The 22500-nt window shown below is 41.8% G+C and overlaps 2 protein-coding genes and 1 pseudogene across 9 annotated transcripts in view; 2 read left to right on the top strand and 1 right to left on the bottom strand.

The window, feature by feature from the left end:
* Window positions 1-2309, top strand: part of LOC123995390 (forkhead box protein N3-like) — a 70447-nt gene extending 68138 nt beyond the window's left edge. The window contains exon 7 of the mRNA XM_046298963.1: window positions 1-2309. This exon is cut by the window's left edge and continues 232 nt beyond it. Coding sequence (XP_046154919.1) covers window positions 1-261 — 261 coding nt within the window. The 3' untranslated portion in view covers window positions 262-2309.
* LOC123995563 overlaps window positions 1-22500 on the bottom strand; it is a 211862-nt pseudogene that overhangs the window by 131129 nt on the left and 58233 nt on the right.
* Window positions 15629-22500, top strand: part of LOC123995388 (transcription initiation factor IIA subunit 1-like) — a 15358-nt gene continuing 8486 nt past the window's right edge. For 7 of the 8 annotated variants that reach the window (XM_046298962.1, XM_046298958.1, XM_046298960.1 and 4 more), the window contains exons 1-3: window positions 15632-15882; window positions 20325-20426; window positions 20659-20818. In XM_046298962.1, coding sequence (XP_046154918.1) covers window positions 15853-15882; window positions 20325-20426; window positions 20659-20818 — 292 coding nt within the window. In that variant the 5' untranslated portion in view covers window positions 15632-15852. Of the gene's footprint in view, window positions 15883-20324; window positions 20427-20658; window positions 20819-22500 lie in introns of all 8 variants that reach the window. The other variant, XM_046298955.1, reaches the window with a different exon arrangement.

Below are 22500 nucleotides of genomic sequence, written 5' to 3'. Positions count from 1 at the left end.
CTATCCCAGCATGCCCGGCGACGGGGACTGCCCTGGACCAAAAACCGCCTGCGGGCCCTGGGTGACACACTGCCGCTGAAGAAGCGCCGTTCGGCAGCATCGGCAGAGAAGCCGCCGTTGGAGAGCGATGATGAGGAGATGAAGGAGGCGGCTGGGTCGTTGCTCCACCTGGCGGGAGTCAGGGCGTGCCTCAACAACATCACAAACCGGGCCAAGGCTGCTCAGAAAGAGAAGGAGCAGAAAGAGGCCCTCAGAAACTAACTAATGCCAGGCCATAGAGAGGCCTACACATCAGGCCTGTACACCTGGCCTACACACCTGTCCAGCACACCTGGCCTACACACATATCGCCATGGCCTAGAAAGTAATAGCTGAGACACGCCACAAAGACCAACGGCTAAAAGCAGCATTACAAGGTGTGTTAACAATCACCTGCTGGGTGTTGACAAATGGTGGAGATTCAACATGTAGAAACGTTGTGAAATGAACAGAAAAGGACAGCAGATATTCTGGTCAGATTAGATAGGAAGGACACCAGCTGCTTCTAACCATTGGTGGTGTGTTGTGTCTCTGATGCCTGATTCCCACTATTGACCCAAACTAAAGCCTATACTGTGCTGGCTCTGAACATTTATTTTCAGTGTCCTTTCCAGCATGGTTCCAGCAGCAACTATGGTGGATGAGGGTAACCAGGCCAGGAAGCCCCAGTACATCTCGGCTTGGCTCAGCTCAACTTTGGCTTCCATAGTGTGAAAAGGGTATATGTTCAGGCCTGAGCACAGAGTCCTTCAGTAGGACGACACACCAGGTCTACATACTGACCTATCAACCACCAACGGGCCAAGACAAAGAACTCTATTCAAGCATTAGTCTCAATAGACATTACTTCATCTATCTCTCTCACTCTATCTCTCTCTAGCTCTCTTTCTCTCCTCCAGGGGCATTAGGAGCATCCTACTTATTTGTGGCAATATCAGAAATCCATGTTTTCCTATACGTTTCCTATACGTTTCCTATACGTTTCCTATATGTTTCCTATACGTTTCCTATACGTTTCATATATGTTTCCTATACGTTTCCTATATGTTTCCTATACGTTTCCTAAACGTTTCCTATATGTTTCCTATACGTTTCCTATATGTTTCCTATACGTTTCATATATGTTTCCTATACTTTTCCTATATGTTTCCTATACGTTTCCTATACGTTTCCTATATGTTTCCTATATGTTTCCTATACGTTTCCTATATGTTTCCTATACGTTGCCTATACGTTTCCTATATGTTTCAATGCTAACTCTGATGGGTAATTGATTCTCATGTGTTTTTATGTTGTGTAAAGGGATGCAAGCCATAGAAAAATATGTTTTGTCACTAATTAGGGAAAAACATAGTAGAAAATGTCATGTTTGAGGAGACTAGCTCACCGTTTTGTGTCATCTGTAAGTGTCAGAGGTTACATCTGTATCTGTAGTAAATGTCCAGTAATGTAAGCAATGTAAGCAAGGAAGTTGAGCCAATAATACTTACAGTTTTAAAACAGTTAAAACCTGCTGCTCACACATCCTATGCCCATGAGCACAACATGTAAGACTGTGCCAAAGACAAGCGACCAGGTTGCCTGATGTAGCCAATCTGCTTACAAAGACAAATGTAAAGGCATAGCAACATCATATATGGTCATGTATGGCTCAGTTGGTGTAGCACGGCTGTTGCACCACCTAGGGTGGTCAATTCAATACCCGTGGCTACCCGCATAAATTGTGTTCATGCATGACTGTAAGTTGCTTTGGATAAAAGCATCTGCTCAATGGCAATGAATATAGTATTACATCAGAAGATCTTCAGAGAAGAGACAGGAGAATACCGTAAATGTCTAAACAATTGTAAAAATCCGTTCTTAGAGAATCACGCATGCACTTAATTGCCATTCATTACAGCTATTTCTATTACCAATAGTAAAGACATCATGGAGAACAGGCCACGATTCCTTTAAGAGCACTTTTTAATATGTAAGGATAATTAGAACTTTACTGTTACAATGTTTTTGTTGTCATGGTGACGACTTAGTGCCGGGTCAGAGGCAATATATCTCCTCCATCTTGTGCTTGTTGCTCATCTGCATCTGAAATTGCACCCTATTCCCTTTATAGTGCACTACCTTGTCCAGAGCGTGATGGGCTCTGGCCAAAAGTAGTGCACTATATAGGGAATAGGATGCCATTTCAGAAACAGTTTCACTTAGACTATGTCCCTCCAACTCTTCCAGAATTTCTCTTCTATTAAAAAGTGAATGTCAGTTTAAATATACCCCATGTTACGACACCTGCCTATCATTTAACAGACTCACAAAACTATTTACATAAATTGTGTATTCGTTGTCGTTTTATCTCTGTTTGAAATGTTTCCCATTCTTCCTCTACCTACTCTCATAAAAGTATAAGCAATTTGTCCAGTCTGGACAACTGTAAAAAGGTTAGAAAATATTTTATTTTTCCTTTCTTAATTGAAGCAATTTGACCTGCAGGACTTTCTCAGTTATATTGCATGGGTGCTTGTAAATAAGATACAAAAGTAAATCATTTTTTATTCAAAGATCATGTAATATAAACAATGTATTTAGCATGAAGCATGACTTATTTTCATATAAACTTAGATCCTACAAGAGAAAACTACGTTTTTGCAGACAATTCTTATACCCTCGATTTTTGTTTAATTTATTTTGATTCTTTTTTTTGTAAATTGATAATTGTATTTCTTCAGATGAGCAGATTTATAAAGACAAATCTTCCTCAAGGAGAAATGTTATGGGGAAATCACTCTGCAATTATGAGGCCCTTCTGCTCTGTGCTTTAGGTATAACAGACCTGGGTTTAAATACTATTTGAAAGCTTTCAAATACTTTGAATGACCTTGAGTGCCAGATGGGCAGGGTTTGTACTTTGGGACTTTTCTATTTGTTCCATTGAGGCAAACCCTATCAAGCACAGCCCAAGTATTTTACATTATGTCAAATACTGTAGCGTTTAAACCCATGTCTGTTAGGTATAAGGCTAGATTGAAAAGCCTCTCGTATGGTTTTCAGTCTTCTGCCTCTTAAAAGATAAATATGTCAATGGTCTAGTGTTTTTCAGAAGTTATCAATAGTGTGTGTGAGTGTTTGTCCAACAACCATACACCCTTTAGCATTGTGCCTGTTCTCAAGGCGTTGTGTTCCGATGTCTTTGATTGACATTATTTCATATTGAACAGCACATATTTCTTTATTTATCACAGTTATTTTCTCATTTTGTGAATATGTTACTATTGGGTCCGAGTTTTCTCCTGGCAGAAACCTCAGTGTAAACTGATGGGGTATAAGGAACTGTTTAACATGGCATTTAGAATTAGTCAGAATGTTCAGAACAAGTTCGACTGTTCTAATTGGCTCCCTAGTCTACACCAGATTAGCATAGGCAAACCTTTTGTTCAAAGTTATGTCAGATACAATATATTAATGTATGACTCAATAGAGCCTGTTTTTATGGATTATTTACTTTGGAAAAATGACAGTACAAAGGAAAAGTATTATATAATGAGCGATGTTTAAACCCTGCCAATTGTTTCAGTTTTGAGTGATTCAGTACATTTAGCCCTGCCGTAGATGATTAGTGTAAGCTATAATGAGAATACATTAAAGCCTTAGTCAGTTCATGCTCTGGTATGTTCATATATACATGCATACATTTAAATGTCACCTTTATTTAACTAGGCAATTCAGTTAAGAACAAATTCTTATTTACAATGACAGGCCTGCCTAGAACAACATATTTTTTTTACCTTGTCAGCTTGGGGATTTGATCCAGCAACATTTCAGTTACTGACTCAAAGCTCTAACCACTAGGCTACCTGCTGCCCAAAACTGTACATACATACATACATACATACATACATACATACATACATACATACATACATACATACATACATACATACATACATACATACATACATACATACATACATACATACATACATACATACATACATACATACATACATACATACATACATACATACATACATACATACATACATACATACATTGGAGTGAGATTATGAACATGTTTCTGGTACAACCAGCAGAGGTAATAGGGTTTGGACTGAGGTTATGTGCAGAGTAGAGTCAGAGTAGAGTCAGAGAGGTCCAGAGAGAGTCAGAGTAGAGTCAGACAGGTCCAGAGAGAGTCAGAGTAGAGTCAGACAGGTCCAGAGAGAGTCAGAGTAGAGTCAGAGAGGTCCAGAGAGAGTCAGAGTAGAGTCAGACAGGTCCAGAGAGAGTCAGAGTAGAGTCAGAGAGGTCCAGAGAGAGTCAGAGTAGAGTCAGAGAGGTCCAGAGAGAGTCAGAGTAGAGTCAGACAGATCCAGAGAGAGTCAGAGTAGAGTCAGAGAGTGTCAGAGTAGAGTCAGAGTAGAGTCAGAGTAGAGTCAGATAGAGCCAGAGTAGAGTCAGAGTAGAGTCAGACAGGTCCAGAGAGAGTCAGAGTAGAGTCAGAGTAAAGTCAGACAGGTCCAGAGAGAGCCAGAGTAGAGTCAGAGTAGAGTCAGAATAGAGTCAGGTAGGTCCAGAGAGTGTCAGAGTAGAGCCAGATAGAGCCAGAGTAGAGTCAGAGTAGAGTCAGAGTAGAGTCAGACAGGTCCAGAGAGAGTCAGAGTAGAGTCAGAGTGGAGTCAGAGAGGTCCAGAGAGTGTCAGAGTAGAGTCAGAGTAGAGTCAGAGAGGTCCAGAGAGTGTCAGAGTAGAGTCAGACAGGTCCATAGAAAGTCAGAGTAGAGTCAGAGTAGAGTCAGGTAGAGTCAGAGTACAGTCAGAGTTGGCTAGAGTAGTGGTTTAGGGCAGGGTTTCCTAAACTCGGTCCTGGGGTCCCCCTGTGTGCATGTTTTGTTTTTGCCGTAGCGCTACCCAGCTGATTCAAATAAATACAGCTTGATGATGAGTTGATTATTTGAATCAGCTGTGTAGTGCTAGGGCAAAAAAAGTGAAACGTGCACCCAGGGCCACAGGACTGAGTTTGAGTGAAAGGCAATTAATCCTGGTTTAAAAGAAAGGCAGAGAGTGACTACAGTAGTGGTTTAGAGGAAAGGCAGAGAGTGACTACAGTAGTGGTTTAAAGGAAAGGCAGAGAGTGACTACAGTAGTGGTTTAGAGGAAAGGCAGAGAGTGACTACAGTAGTGGTTTAAAGGAAAGGCAGAGAGTGACTACAGTAGTGGTTTAAAGGAAAGGCAGAGAGTGACTACGGTAGTGGTTTAAAGGAAAGGCAGAGAGTGACTACAGTAGTGGTTAAAGGAAAGGTAGAGAGTGACTACAGTAGTGGTTTACAGGAAAGGCAGAGAGTGACTACAGTAGTGGTTTAGAGGAAAGGCAGAGAGTGACTACAGTAGTGGTTTAAAGGAAAGCCAAAGAGTAACTACAGTAGTGGTTTAAAGGAAAGGCAGAGAGTAACTACAGTAGTGGTTTAAAGGAAAGGCAGAGAGTGACTACAGTAGTGGTTTAAAGGAAAGGCAGAGAGTAACTACAGTAGTGGTTTAAAGGAAAGGCAGAGAGTGACTACGGTAGTGGTTTAAAGGAAAGGCAGAGAGTGACTACAGTAGTGGTTAAAGGAAAGGTAGAGAGTGACTACAGTAGGGGTTTACAAGAAAGGCAGAGAGTGACTACAGTAGTGGTTTAGAGGAAAGGCAGAGAGTGACTACAGTAGTGGTTTAAAGGAAAGGCAAAGAGTAACTACAGTAGTGGTTTAAAGGAAAGGCAGAGAGTGACTACGGTAGTGGTTTAAAGGAAAGGCAGAGAGTGACTACAGTAGTGGTTTAAAGGAAAGGCAGAGAGTGACTACAGTAGTGGTTTAAAGGAAAGGCAGAGAGTAACTACAGTAGTGGTTTAAAGGAAAGGCAGAGAGTGACTACGGTAGTGGTTTACAGGAAAGGCAGAGAGTGACTACAGTAGTGGTTTAGAGGAAAGGCAAAGAGTGACTACAGTAGTGGTTTAAAGGAAAGGCAGAGAGTGACTACAGTAGTGGTTTAAAGGAAAGGCAGAGAGTGACTACGGTAGTGGTTTAGAGGAAAGGCAAAGAGTGACTACAGTAGTGGTTTAAAGGAGAGGCAGAGTGTGACTACGGTAGTGGTTTAAAGGAAAGGCAGAGAGTGACTACAGTAGTGGTTTAAAGGAAAGGCAGAGAGTAACGACAGTAGTGGTTTAAAGGAAAGGCAGAGAGTGACTACGGTAGTGGTTTACAGGAAAGGCAGAGAGTGACTACAGTGGTGGTTTAGAGGAAAGGCAGAGAGTGACTACAGTAGTGGTTTAAAGGAAAGGCAGAGAGTGACTACAGTAGTGGTTTAAAGGAAAGGCAGAGAGAGACTACAGTAGTGGTTTAGAGGAAAGGCAGAGAGTGACTACAGTAGTGGTTTAGAGGAAAGGCAGAGAGTGACTACAGTAGTGGTTTAAAGGAAAGGCAGAGAGTGACTACAGTAGTGGTTTAAAGGAAAGACAGAGAGTGACTACAGTAGTGGTTTAGAGGAAAGGCAGAGAGTGACTACAGTAGTGGTTTAAAGGAAAGGCAGAGAGTGACTACGGTAGTGGTTTAGAGGAAAGGCAAAGAGTGACTACAGTAGTGGTTTAAAGGAAAGGCAGAGTGTGACTACGGTAGTGGTTTAAAGGAAAGGCAGAGAGTGACTACAGTAGTGGTTTAGAGGAAAGGCAGAGAGTGACTACAGTAGTGGTTTAGAGGAAAGGCAGAGAGTGACTACAGTAGTGGTTTAAAGGAAAGGCAGAGAGTGACTACAGTAGTGGTTTAAAGGAAAGGCAGAGAGTGACTACAGTAGTGGTTTAGAGGAAAGGCAGAGAGTGACTACAGTAGTGGTTTAAAGGAAAGGCAGAGAGTGACTACAGTAGTGGTTTAGAGGAAAGGCAGAGAGTGACTACAGTAGTGGTTTAGAGAAATGACAGAGCGTGACTGTGACAGCTAGACAGGGAGACAGACAAGCAAATGTTCTGAGTTCCATTGAGTTCCGTTGTCATAGTATTCTATCAGCTGTGATGGAAAACAATTAAATTCTATACAATTCAATGTGCTTCTATCAATGTTTGCATGAAGAAGAAAAAGCTACATGGTTGTGTATGAAATGGCTCTATATTCCCCATATATAGTGCACTTTTTTTGATGAGAGCCCTGGTCAAAATTAGTGCACTATATAGGGAATCGGGTGGCATTTCAGACACATACTTACTGTCCCTATATACCTCGCTGCCAACTCCACTTCCTGTCCTGACTGTGTTGGAGTGTTCTTGCGTTACAAGTCAAGCCCTCTGTGTTATCGTGATGAATGTGTTGTAGTCTGCCCTGGAATGTCAAGGACAATGTGTTGAAGAGTCTGCCCTGGAGTGTCAAGGACAATGTGTTGTAGAGTCTGCCCTGGAATGTCAAGGACAATGTGTTGAAGAGTCTGCCCTGGAATGTCAAGGACAATGTGTTGAAGAGTCTGCCCTGGCATGTCAAGGACAATGTGTTGAAGAGTCTGCCCTGGCATGTCAAGGACAATGTGTTGTAGAGTCTGCCCTGGCATGTCAAGGACAATGTGTTGAAGAGTCTGCCCTGGCATGTCAAGGACAATGTGTTGAATAGTCTGCCCTGGCATGTCAAGGACAATGTGTTGAATAGTCTGCCCTGGCATGTCAAGGACAATGTGTTGTAGAGTCTGCCCTGGCATGTCAAGGACAATGTGTTGTAGAGTCTGCCCTGGCACGTCAATGACAATGTGTTGAAGAGTTCTGCCCTGGCATGTCAAGGATAATGTGTTGTAGAGTCTGCCCTGGCATGTTAAGGACAATGTGTTGAAGAGTCTGCCCTGGCATGTCAAGGACAATGTGTTGAAGAGTCTGCCCTGGCATGTCAAGGACAATGTGTTGAAGAGTCTGCCCTGGCATGTCAAGGACAATGTGTTGTAGAGTCTGCCCGGGCATGTTAAGGACAATGTGTTGTAGAGTCTGCCCTGGCATGTCAAGGACAATGTGTTGAAGAGTCTGCCCTGGAATGTCAAGGACAATGTGTTGAAGTGTCTGCCCTGGCATGTCATGGACAATATGTTGAAGAGTCTGCCCTGGCATGTCAAGGACAATGTGTTAAAGAGTCTGCCCTGGCATGTCAAGGACAATGTGTTAAAGAGTCTGCCCGGGCATGTTAAGGACAATGTGTTGTAGAGTCTGCCCTGGCATGTCAAGGACAATGTGTTGAAGAGTCTGCCCTGGCATGTCAAGGACAATGTGATGTAGAGTCTGCCCTGGCATGTCAAGGACAATGTATGGTAGAGTCTGCCCTTTGTACACACTACAGTGTAGTGGACTACTTTTGACCAGGGCACATAGGGCTCGGGTGCAATTTGGGACTCATTCAGTGACATACAGGGACAGTGAACTCATGGCCCTAGAATGTTCTGCTTTACAGATACAACCATACCTGGAACTAGGACTGACTTATTACATGACATGGAAAATATTAGAAGAAAAAGGCTTCACTGCCTGAAAAGCCCTCGAATTCGAAACAAATGTTTTAACTAAAAACCTGCCAAACTTAATCATGCTCAATTTAAGGTGTGCCTCCCAAATGACAACCTATTCCCGTATCTCGCAGACTACGTTTGTCAGAAGTGCCGTTGGGGTGCCATTTTGGACTCACACAAGGCCTGCCATTTTGGTTTTCTCTGACAATACGTTACAATACTGCCATGTTGGTGACTATTTGAGAAGTGTCAGATTGCCATCAGATAGAGATGTCAAATGTAAAACTATGTATCTATGAGATGACAATGTAATACAGCGTAGCTACACCTGGCTGTTTCAAATTCATGTTTGATCCTTTCCTTGTTGTGCAATAATAATATTTAATATATAATATTGCCAAAGACTGATTTCAAACTAGTTCATCCATTCATCCATTCAATCATGTAAATATCATATTGTCCAATAAATGTGGCAAAAAAAATGTAACAATGTTTTTTTTTTCTCCTTTCCATTTTTCTAAAAACCTACAATAATGTTTGTGATGTAATGTCTTCCAGTCGCAATAAATGAAAAAGTTGCAAAAGATGACCTGAACTCGACTCTTGTGCTCGAAAGGAACCGTGTATTAATAAGCATGTTATCAAGTTGTATGAACCAGGTTATAACCATGTTATTGATCTCCACCCTAATCAGCGACATGTTACAGAAGTGCATCAACAACAGTTGATTATGATTGTGCTATGTGTTTGTCCCACCTACCTACCTTTAAGATGAATGAACAAACCGCACAAGTCGCTCTGGATAAATGACTAAAATGGCAACGGAAAAAGACAACACTTGGAAGCTCAGTTGACTGAACTCATCTTTGAACTCTTCACATACTAAGTCAATTGATCAATAGGTTATTGAGGGCAGTGCCTGTCATTGGCTCACACAGAGTGTTTCCTGGTAGTCTTAAACAAATCTACTTAGAAACAAAAGTATACACCTCACACACATGGTTATGGGCTTAAAAAATAAGAAGACACCTGTACCATGTCAGATTTAGATTTAAAATGCTTTCAATTTTGTGTTTGTATCCCAATATTACACTTTCTGTTCACAGAAGTCTGAAATATAACAAAAACATTTGACATAAAAACACCGGATTTTCTGCAGGTTTAAAAAAATAATGTTTATTAATGATGAAATTAAGAAAAAGATTAATAACATTCCACCCTTTGAGGCTACTAGGTAATTTGACTGCAGGCTGGCTACTCACAAGCCACTGCCTTCCAGCACAGCATAGCTCAGATATGTCTCAGCATAGCTCAGATACAGCTCAGCATAGCTCATATACAGCTCAGCATAGCTCAGATACAGCTCAGCATAGCTCAGATACAGCTCAGCATAGCTCAGATACAGCTCAGCATAGCTCAGATACGTCTCAGCACAGCATAGCTCAGATACGTCTCAGCACAGCATAGCTCAGATACAGCTCAGCATAGCTCAGATACGGCTCAGCATAGCTCAGATACGGCTCAGCGCAGCATAGCTCAGCACAGCACAGATCATGAAAGCTGTGATCCCTTATCGATGTCACTTGTTAAATCCACTTCAATCAGTGTAGATGAAGGGAAGGAGACAGGTTACGCAGGATTTTTAAGCCTTGAGACAATTGAGACATGGATTGTGTCTGTGTGCCATTTAGAGGGTGAATGATCAAGACAAAAGATTGAAGTGCCTATGAACGGGGTCTGGTAGTAGGAACTGCAACGCTGCTTGGTTTTTCACCCTCAACAGTTTCCTGTGTGTATCAAGAATGGTCCACCAAACAAAGAACATCCAGCCAACTTGACACAACTGTGGGAAGCATTGGAGTCAACATGGTCCAGCATACCTATGGGCCAGCATCCCTGTGGAACACTTTCGACATCTTGTAGAGTCCATGCCCCGACGAACTTTAGACTGGGGGACTGCAACTGAATATTAGAAGTTGTTCCTAATGTTTGGAATAGTCCGTTTATGTACAGGAAATGAAAAGAAAAATCCACAAATATGAAGTATCCTTTCCACTGAAACGGATTAAATAAATACATGGTAGCCTACACAGCAACAACTGAAGAGTTGATTTCTAAAATGCTATATCCACCAATATTTCACATTTGTGCTGTAATAACACCAGAAATGATTGCTTATGGCCTCCTTCATGTGTGTGGCAAATATTACTGTTCTCAGATTTTTTATTCATACATTTTAGATGTGAATGAATATGTTTTTTTGCTAAATCCTATATATTTATTTTTTGCTGGAATGGAATGTTTGTATCCTATATATTTTACTGGGATATTTGGTTGTCGCTCTGGATAATGACAAAAATGAAAAATGGAAATGCTTTACACACAGATCTCATATTACTGTATTGAATTATTTATAGTAAAAAATATATATATTGATGTCACAAATGTATGATTTGTACATTTCTTTCTAAAATGTTTTGTTATGTGTCACATTTGACTGTGTAAAGCCAAGCTGTACCATTCATTTCTCTGAGAGTGAAGTGGATATACAGCATTTTGCAAACAAAAAACATGATTATTTGCCTCTCTGAAATGAAACCATCAAATGATAGATTCTAAACAAATATATTGTCATTGCCATGAATAGACAGCGGAAAAACACACCAAGCTCATTTAACAACATTTCTGGAAATGGAAATAATGTTTTGGAATGAAACTGTTCAAATGTAGGAGAGTAGAATGTGTGGAGTGTGTTAACTGATGTGGGGGTGAGTTCTGTGTCCTGCGGTCCAGATCATCCATACCCACTGAATGTCCATTGAGGCACGTTTCCATGGAGACAATAGGAAGTAACAGTAAGGTTCTTTGTCACCCTACATTCCTTCCATGGCTTTATGCTTTTGGGGAATTCTCCCCCTGGGAGAGGAGGGGTATTGTTAACATTGTCTGTATGACACCACAGACAAAGCTTGCCTGAAGTGTTCATCACTGAGCTATTTTCACCCAAATTACACATCTTATATGATCAAATCAAATCAAATCAAATGTTATTTCTAACATGCACCAAATACAACAGGTTTAAAGTGTTTACCTTACAGTGAAATGCTTACTTACAAGCTCTTAACCAACAATGCAGTTTTAAGAAAAATTCCACATAAAAATTAAATAAAGTAACAAATAATTAAACAGCTGTAAAATAACAATAGCGAGTCTATGAACAGGGGTACCGGTGCAGAGTCAATGTGCGGGGGCACCGGTTCGTCTAGGTAATTGAGGTCATATTTACATGTAGGTAGAGTTATAGTGACTATGCATAGATAATAAACAGAGAATAGCAACAGCGTCGGGGGGGCATCTGGGTAGCCATTTGATTAGATGTTCAGGAGTCTTATGGCTTGGGGGTAGAAGCTAGTTAGAATCCTCTTGGTCCTAGACTTGGTGTTCTTGTACTGCTTGGCGTGCGGTAGCAGAGAGAACAGTCTATGACTAGGGTGGCTGGAGTCATTGACCATTTTTAGGGCCTTCCTCTGACACCGCCTGGTATAAAGGTCCTGGATGGCAGACAGCTTGGCCCCAGTGTTGTACTGGGCCATATGCACGCCCTCTGTAGTGCCTTTCAAAGCATTTCATGGCTACAGACATGAGTGCTACGTGTCGGTAGTCATTTAGGCAGGTTACCTTAGTGTTCTTGGGACAGGGACTATGGTGGTCTGCTTAAAACATGATGGTATTACAGACTCAGACAGGGAGAGGTTGAAAATGTCAGTGAAGACACTTTCCAGTTGGTCAGCGCGTGCTCAGAGTACACGTCCTGGCACGGATAAGTGACTACTCTTCCTGGGATCCAAAAAGGAAACAACACAACAAATAAAATATGAATTATAATCATTATGATATATATCTACCAGTCAAAAGTTTGGACATTACAGGGATTTTCTTTATTTTGTACTATTTTCTACATTGTAGAATAATAGTGAAGACATCAGAACTATGAAATAACACATATGGAATCATGTAGTAACCAAAAAAGTGTTAAACAAAACCAAAATATATGTTATATTTGAGATTCTTCAAAGTAGCCACCCTTTCCCATAGGCGTTCTCAGGGTTAGGGGAGGATTTGGCTGGAGTAGGCCATCATTGTAAAATACAAATTTGTTTTTATCTGACTTGCCAAGTTAATTAAGTAAAGGTTAAATATTTTTGTTTTGCCTTGACGACCGCTCTGCACACTCTCAGTCAGCTTCATGACGTAGTCACCTGATGTACTTCATGACGTAGTCACCTGATGTACTTCATGACGTAGTCACCTGATGTGCTTCATGACGTAGTCACCTGATGTGCTTCATGACGTAGTCACCTGATGTGCTTCATGACGTAGTCACCTGATGTGCTTCATGAGGTAGTCACCTGATGTGCTTCATGACGTAGTCACCTGATGTGCTTCATGACGTAGTCACCTGATGTGCTTCATGACGTAGTCACCTGATGTGCTTCATGACGTAGTCACCTGATGTGCTTCATGAGGTAGTCACCTGATGTGCTTCATGACGTAGTCACCTGATGTGCTTCATGACGTAGTCACCTGATGTTCATTAGAGTTACCCTGCTGCAGAGGATAAGTTAATTAGAGTTACCTCTGCTGCAGAGGATAAGTTCATTAGAGTTACCAGCCTCAGAAATGGCAGCCCAAATATATCCTTCACAGAGTTCAAGTAACAGACTCATCTCATCAACTGTTCCGGTCTTCATGGTCGAATTGCTGCAAAGAAACCACTACTAATGGACACCAATAGGAAAAAGAGACTTGCTTGGGCCAAGAAACGGGAGCAATGGACATTAGACAGTTGGAAATCTGTCCTTTGGTTCCAACCACCGTGTTTTTGTGAGACGCAGAATAGGTGAACGGATGATATCTGTGTGTGTGGTTCCCACCATAAAGCATGGAGGAGGAGGTGTGATGGAGTGGGGGTGCTTTGCTGGTGACACACTCTGTGATTTATTTAGAATTCAAGGCACACTTAACCAGCATGGCTACCACAGCATTATGCAGCGATTAGCCACCCCATCTGGTTCGCGCTTAGTGGTTATATAATTTGTTTTTCAACAGGACAATGACCCAACACACCTCCAGGCTGTGTAAGGGCTATTTGACCAAGAAGGAGAGTGATGGAGTGCTGCATCAGATGATCTGGCCTCCACAGTCATCCGACCTCAACCCAATTGAGATGGTTTGGGATGAGTTGGACTGCAGAGTGAAGGAAAAGCAGCCAACAAGTGTTGATCATATGTGAGAACTCCTTAAAGACTGTTGGAAAAGAATTCCAGGTGAAGATGGTTGAGAGAATGCCAAGAGTGTGCAAAGGGTGACTACTTTTAAGAATCGAAAAAACTACATGATTCCGTATGTGTTATTTCATAGTGTTGATGTCTTCACTATTATTTTACAATGTAGAAAATAGTCAAAATAAAGAAAAAACGTTGAATGATTATGTACAAACTGTTGTCTGGTACTGTATGTCCCTCTTTGCCGCACATGACCACACAACTGGGCAGTAATTCCAGGGGTGACAAAACTAGGGCTGTAGGACCTGTCTCATTGACTGATATGTCAAGAAAGCCTTATCAAGGCCAGACCTCTTCCTTTAGCAATAATTGAGTCAAAATGTTTTGACCATGACAGCTTGCTTGCTATCTAGTGCCCAGCTGTTTAGTCACCTCAACTTGCTCAATTGGCCAAATTATTCAATAATAAATAGCTTTGAGCGAGTGATTTGTCCCAAAAATGATGCTTTTAGTTTTTGGGACAGAAAACTAGTAGCGTATGCCTTTCACCATGCATTAATTGATTGTGGCGTGGTATTCATACTGTTTGGAAACGGATCCTCTGTGTGTTTGTCCTGGTGTGTGATCACCCTCTAGTGGTGGCAATAAGTTAGTACATCCTAGTGTCTCCTGAATCGGTCACTGGCAAAAAACACTTGGGGGAAGAAATGGATGACATCTGAGAGGAAGAGGCGAATAATATATTAGTATTATCTATTGTAATGTATCACCTTTGATTGCAAACAGTATTGAATGACAAAGTGCTTTGCAAAGTTTGGGCGGTTCCATGTGACAAATAGAACACTAAGAATAAAGGAGTTAACAGTTACGAAGAGAGAGGGTACACAAAAGTTTTTAATGAGTAAATCAAATCAAATATTTTTTAAATGTCTTATTTAACCATTATTTAACTAGGCAAGTTAAGAACAATTTATAATTGACTTTCAACCTTCGTCTCTCCTGAGCCACTACGGGAGTTGTAGCGATTGAGACAAGATAGTAGCTACTAAACAATTGGATACCACGAAATTGGGGGAAAAAGGGGTAAAATAAAAAAATACATAAAAAAATATATATATATATATACAACAACACGCATCACGACAAGAGAGACACCACAACACTACATAAAGATAGACCGAAAACGACAACATAGCATGGCAACAACACATGGAAACACAGCATGGTATCACGTGACCAATGGTATTTGTTACATGCACCGAATACAGTGAAAATCATTTACAAGCTCATTCCCAACGATGCTGATTTAAATAACAAAATGTTTAAAAACATGAGAAATAAATCACACAAGAATTAAGTTATATACAGTGTGAACTTCTACCATATCATTGTGCAGGGATACGTGGTGATTGAAGTAGATACAGAATGTACAAGTAGGCAGGGGTAAAGTGTCTATACCGTGGGTGTCCTGTATGTTTACATGTGTCAGTTCAACGTCAGCATTCTCAATCATGCAATTTCCAGTACACAATGTAATACTATATTTTCCAGTACTGTCAAAGCTGAAGTTGAACCACGTTCATTTGCCAAACGTTGTCGAACGTTGCAGATAGAAATCCCATGAATAGAGCCTACACATGAGTCCTTGTTCTTTTTGTCAGAAATGCATTTGAATGATTCTACATAATACATTTCTATCTGAACGTTCCAACACGTTGTGGCCTGCTGAACTCGTCCCTGTTTTTCTCCTGGACGATATTCCCGCGGAATCTCGCGGTAATGACCGGGTTGACCCTGCCCTATGTCTCGCGCACTCGCAGCTCCATGCTCGGTATATAAAGGAGGACAACGGCGGGTGAAGGACGGCTGGGAAGGCAGAGTCCGTGTTTGTAAATAAGACCGTTACAATCTGTGTTTTATTTACAAAAGTTATGCCGGCTATTTTTAAGTGTCGTGCCCAGTTGTTTTAGATCGTTTTTTAATTTATTTTTTTTGCTGTTAATTCCTCGCTTGATTTGTGTGGTTTTACACTACGCGTAATGGCGAGCTCGGCTAACTCGAATCAAGTGGTAAGGATCATTGTCAGAGGGTAGTCAGTAAGGACTGATGGCAAACTGCTAGCTGACAGAAAAAGGTTGGCATTTTGAGTGGAAGCATATTAAAAGGGACTTTAGGGAGTGTTGTTGGCAAACAGTGGATGTTCTCCTTAATAAAAATGATAGCCATAAGTACAACAATCGGCCATTTTAACCCCTTTTCGAAACCATTTGAATCCTCTGCATTTTTTCCTGAATACAGCTGGTGAATGGCGTTGCTAATCTGGGCTAATCTAAACCAGAAGACAAGTCTGGTTAAATGAACGACATAGCTACATAGTAAAATGTGACTTTGAGCCTTTTTTATTTGCAATCTTGTCTTCCAGCTAACTAGCATGCATCAGCCTACATTACCTGGTGCGTTTCGAGGAATGTTTCCTAGTTTAGAAATGGGTCTAGTATTACTAACGAGTAAGAATTGCGTTGGGGTATTGTTCCTCCAATTCAATGAGAGTTAGTAGTTTGCCTCGACGTAAGGTTACAGTTGGAAGCACCTTCTCATCCAATGCGGATGTTAAATTCCAATTTTATCACAATTCAACTGTCAGCCAGAAAGTATTACTTGATAATTTCAAATCATGTTCAATGCCTCAGCCCACGAACAAGGCTGCGAACGTCAGCAATCCGTCCCAAGCCAAATGTCCTCTTTCCTATTAAACATGTTTCTTTCGCTGGCCCCCCCCCCCATCTCTAAAATTACATTAACTCACTAAAATAACACAATCTAGATACCAGCATTTCAATTTACATCCATCATTTAAATAGCGACTCCGAGCACCAGGCAATGGTCGCTGACCCCCGCTCGGTTAAAAACCGCGTCCATGTCTCCTCTCTACGGTTGTGACCCTCCTCCTTTCCGCAGCTCGGTTTTATACCGCCATATTGGCTCTCTAATATAGACTGCCCGGGATGGGAAGGCGCTCCTCGACGCCACGTCACCGGCTCTACATATAAACATCAGAGCTTTTTATAGTAGGGAGGGAGACTGAGGTCCACCACAACGGACACCGTCGAATAAGGACACTGACCTCTGTCCATGCGACCATTTTAGTTTGGGGGGCAATAATGGTCGATTGAAATGTTAGTGTATTTTGTGCATGGCGGATTGAGTTTAATTAGCTACAACTGATCAGTGTCTTTCGGTTGTTTACGTTTTGAGTATACCATAAATGCCGATTGATTGCGAAACGATTGATGTGTGGTGTTTATGGTGTGAAAGCTCCCGTATGCACGTTTGCGGGCTGGTCTTTCCATGATCTGATAGCTAGGTGCTGCCAATGCCATGGCTATCATGAAACATCAGTGTTAAATAGATCGAGGTGTCCCAGGGATGGGGAACTGGCGGGCGGCCCAATAAAACATCCAAATGAACCAGTCAGGGTCTCGACTTACTGTTGAGTTAGAATAAACAAGATACAATTTTGAAATGTTGGTTGTGCATCAGCAGTCACTCAATCATCCCAAATTAGATCGGACAATTAGTCTAGCGTCCAGGTATCTAAAGGTGTAGTAAGCATGGTCGAATTACCAACTGGGGGGGGGGGGGGCATTGATCATCAGTTGTCATTACATTTAAGTCATTTAGCTCAAAACCGCAAACATTTGCCTCCATCCTATGGAAAAAATGTGTATAATTGCAGGAAATTAAGCTGTACAACTGCACATTTTATCTCTGCCCCACGGCATGAAATTAGTTATAAAATAGCTAAATCTCTCTCTGCCCCATTGTAAAACGTATTGAATTGCAGCAGACTTGCTTTAGAACGGCAGCATTTTCTCTACTCCCCTTGGCTAAATGTGCAGAATTGCAGGAAAATAACTTTAAAACGTTTCCCTTTGTTGTCACTGGGGGACTGAAATGTTTTACTTGCATAATTGAATCGTTTCTAACTGAATATTATATAACTAATATTTTGAATATGTTATGGTATGCAGTTTGAATACGTGCGTCTGCAGTGCAAAGGTAGTCAAGCTCAAAATTTACATGAAAAAAAAATACAAAATATTGGATAATTTGTTAGCCAACATTCTTTACCGTGGTACATTTCAGTTGTCACCATGTGAAATAAATATACCTAAGCAATAATGCAGTTAAAAAAATATAAAACATTTTTTTTTTTACGTTAACGTTAAATAATGCAGCACGCAGCTAACGTTAGGCAATAATATGCCGTTGGTGGTATATTATGGCCAATATACCACGGCTAAGGGCTGTTTTTACACACGACGCAACTCTGAGTGCTTGGATGCAGCCATTAGCGGTGGTATATTGGCAATATATACTACAAACCCCTGAGGTGCCTTACTGCTGCTATACACTGGTCACCAAGGTGAGTAGAACAGTGAAAAGTACATCACATGGTGAACACTTCTTGTGCTGACATTGCTTCCAGAGGCAATTTTGGAACTTGGTATTGAGTGTTGCAACCGAGGACATACAATTTTTACACGCTTCAGCACTCACTGGTCCCATTCTGTGAGCTTGTGTGGACTACCAGTTTGTGGCTGAGCCGTTGTTGCTCCTAGACATTTCCACTTCACAAAAACAGCACTTCCAGTTGACCGTAGCACCTCTAGCAGGGCAGAAATTTGACAAACTGACTTGTTAGAAAGGTTGCATCCTATGACGGTGCCACATTGAAAGTCACTGAGCTCTTCAGTAAGGCCATTTTACTGCCAATGTTTGTATATGGAGATTGCATGGTTGTGTGCTCGATTGTATGCAACGGTTGTGGATGAAATAGCCAAATCCACTAATTTGAAGGGATGTCCACATACTTTTGTAAACAGGGCATTCAGAAAGTATTCAGACCCCTTCCTTTTCCACATTTTGGTACATTACAGCCTTATTCTGAAATTGATTACATTGTTTTTTCCCCTCATCAATCTACACAATACCCCTGTAATGACAAAGCAAAAATAGGTTAAAATAAATAAATCACATTTACATAAGTATTCAGACCCTTTACTCAGTACTTTGTTGAAGAACCTTTGGCAGTGATTACAGCCTCAAGCCTTCTTGGGTATGACACTACAAGCTTGGCACACCTGTATTTGGGGAGTTTCTCCCATTCTTCTCTGCAGATCCTCTCCAGCTCTGTCAGGTTGGATGGGGAGTGTCGCTGCATAGCTATTTTCAGGTCTCTCCAGAGATGTCTGATTGGGTTCAAGTCCGGGCTCTGGCTGGGCCACTCAAGCACATTCAGAGTCTTGTCCCTAAGCCACTCCTGCATTGTCTTGGCAGTGTGCTTAGGGTCTTGACCTGTTGGAAGATGAACCTTCACCCGAGTCTGAGGTCATGAGCGCTCTGGAGCAGGTTTTCATCAAGGATCTCTGTACTTTGCTCTGTTCATCTTTCCCTTGATGCTGACAAGTTTCCCAGTCTCCGTCACTGAAAAACATCCCCACAGCATAATGCTGCCACCACCATGCTTCACCGTAGGGATGTTGCCAGGTTTCCTCCAGATGTGACGCTTGGCATTCAGGCCAAAGAGTTCAATCTTGGTTTCATCAGACCAGAGAATCTGGTTTCTTATGGTCTGAGAGTCTTTAGGTGCCTTTTGGCAAACTCATAGCGGGCTGTCATGTGCCTTTTACTGAGGAGTGCCTTCGGTCTGGTCACTCTACCATAAGGGCCTGATTTGTGGAGTGCTGCAGAGATGGTTGACCTTCTGGAAGGTTCTCCCATCTCCACAGAGGAACTCTGGAGCTCTGTCAGTGACCATCGGGTCCTTGGTCACCTTTAACCAAGGCTTTTCTCCCCCGATTGCTCAGTTTGGCTGGGCAGCCAGCTCCAGGAAGAGTCTTGGTGATTCCCAACTTCTTCCATTTAAGAGTGATGAAGACCACTATGTTGTTGGGGACCGTCAATGCTGCAGAAATGTTTTGTTAACCTTCCCCAGATCTGTATCTCGACACAATCCTGTCTCTGAACTCTACAGACAATCCCTTCGACCTCATGGCTTGGTTTTTGCTCTGACATGCACTGTCAACAGTGGGACCTCATATAGACAGGCGTGTGCCTTTTCAAATCATCTCCAATCAATTGAATTTACCACAGGTGGACTCTAATCAAGTTGTAGAAACATCTACAACTTGATTGGATGCACCTGAGCTCAATTGCAAAGGGTGTGAATACTTATATAAATAAGATATTTCTGCACAAACATCTAAACTTGTTTTCACTTTGTCATAGGTTATTGTGTGTGGATAGATTTATTTAGATTTTTTATTTAATCAGTTTTAGAATAAGGCTGTAACGTAAACATGTGGAAAAAGTCAAAGGGTCTGAATACTTTCCAAATGCACTGTATATAGTGGATATTATTTATCATACCCGTGCATTCAGGGCTCAAACTACCCCGTTTATAATATACATTAGAGCCCTTCTAACAGTACTCTGTATGTTTTCTCAGCCTAAACTGTACAGGTCTGTGATTGAAGATGTTATCAACGAGGTCCGGGAGCTCTTCCTGGATGAGGGGGTGGACGAGCAGGTCCTCATGGAACTCAAAACGGTACAGAACACAGAACTCTTCCTTCTAGTGACATTCCATTCTAGAATGTTGTTCTCTCTTGTCTGCGCTAGTGTTGGTTTCCCTTTTGTAGCTCCCATTTGATGTAGTTTCCACTGATAACCTCTCTGTCCCTGTAGTTTTGTAAAAAGTAGAATAGACAATACAAATGTCAAAATGGTGGTCAACAGTCTACCCTCCATTTTAAAATTCCCTCTCCTCCCCTGTCCTTTAGCTGTGGGAGAACAAGCTAATGCAGAGTAAGGCAGTGGAGGGCTTCAACACAGAGGAGCAGGCTGCCCTCCAGGCAGCAGCCCAGCAGAAGGCACAACAGGCCCAGCACGCCACCCAGCAAGTCCAGACACAGCAGGTCCTCCTGCCCCCGCAGCAGCAATGTGAGTCCCAGGCATCGGCCCTGACACACCACCTCTGTTGTTCCCGGTAGACTACATTTGATGTGTTCGACAGGCAGACCAGTGGGAAAATATTAGTGGGAAAAAGATCAGAATTGGGCTGCCTGTCTAAACGCAGCCATAATGGGCTGGTTTCCCAGACATAGATTAAGCCTAGTCCTAGCCCAAAAAATATATAATGTCTAATGGAGATTCTCAATTGATTATGCTTTTAATACTAGGATTAGGCTTAATCTGTGTCCAGAGGGGTATTTTACCAAGCAGGTTTGAGGAGTTAGCGAGGTAACTTTGGTCAACTCTGAGTTCAACTCGGGATAACCGTTCTAACAAAAGCGGCTCACCTTTTAAGCCAGGTAAATTTCTATGGCAACGAATCGTTCAGAACTAACCTGCTCCAGGGCAGGCTAACTCAGGGATAACTCCACTTACCCTGAATGAAATGACTGAGCCACCGGTTGAGGACCGATGAAATCAGATTCCCTCCGTCTTGCAAAGATTGCGTCATCATCCCCTTCATTTGAGGAAGACGACTGATTTTTAAATATTTTATTAATCAGATGTTTTTTTGTGTTTTAAATAGTCACGTTAAAATATTCATGAGAAATGCCTTTTGAGCTTCACAAACAGCTTCACACAGTATGACTTCATACAATTATTGATAATCATTAAGAAGCCCACCAAAGATGGCATTAACGATAATTAATAACATAAAGGTGTGTACTTCTAAGAATCTATATCACCCCATCGCCTGCTGGAATTTACAATATCATTTTGCTTTCATTTCAATGGACTCACCCATAGATTGATGTTTCAGCATTGTTTCAATGAAGAGTATGGTTGTTCGACGCCATGTGCGACTTGTATGCACAGTTACAAGCCTGCTAGAGTTGACCGTCAGGCGGACGAGCGAAGTCCACCGTTACAGTACGGATGAGGCCTTTAACACCTCTAATTATCCTTCATCCCTACTGGGTCTACCTCCTGTGTATGAGTATCTTTGGGCCATGAAAAGCGCTATACAAAAACCCACAGTTCCCTGGAACACCTATCTACACCACTTTAAAGCCACCAACCGTAGCCCATTTAAAGCCACCTATCTAAGCCCGTTTAAAGCCACCTACCTACCTTAGCCCATTTAAAGCCACCTATCTTAGCCCATTTAAAGCCACCTACCTACCGTAGCCCATTTAAAGCCACCACCTTAGCCCATTTAAAGCCACCTACCTACACCCCTTTAAAGCCACCAACCGTAGCCCATTTAAAGCCACCTATCGTAGCCCATTTAAAGCCACCTACCTACCTTAGCCCATTTAAAGCCACCTACCTACCGTAGCCCATTTAAAGCCACCTACCGTAGCCCATTTAAAGCCACCTACCGTAGCCCATTTAAAGCCACCTAAATTAGCCCATTTAAAGCCACCTACTGTAGCCCCTGCCCTGCCGGCTAACTCTGTCCACACTCTCTCTAATTTATAGGACCTTCTATAATACTTCCCATACTCACAATGCATCTTATAACATGTTATGTCCATTAACCCAGGTACAACAGGTCCTTTAAGGATGCCCAATTCAAAATCCATTTCAATAACTACTTCAAATGGCTATCGTATCTGCAAACTATATGATTGAACAATGAAGGCATTGAAAAGGGAATCCTTTCTTAT

This window comes from Oncorhynchus gorbuscha, linkage group LG14 (assembly GCF_021184085.1).
Source record: "Oncorhynchus gorbuscha isolate QuinsamMale2020 ecotype Even-year linkage group LG14, OgorEven_v1.0, whole genome shotgun sequence".
Lineage (NCBI taxonomy): Eukaryota > Metazoa > Chordata > Actinopteri > Salmoniformes > Salmonidae > Oncorhynchus > Oncorhynchus gorbuscha.
Note: the sequence above shows the minus strand (reverse complement) of the source record. Positions and strands in the feature narration are given on the sequence as shown.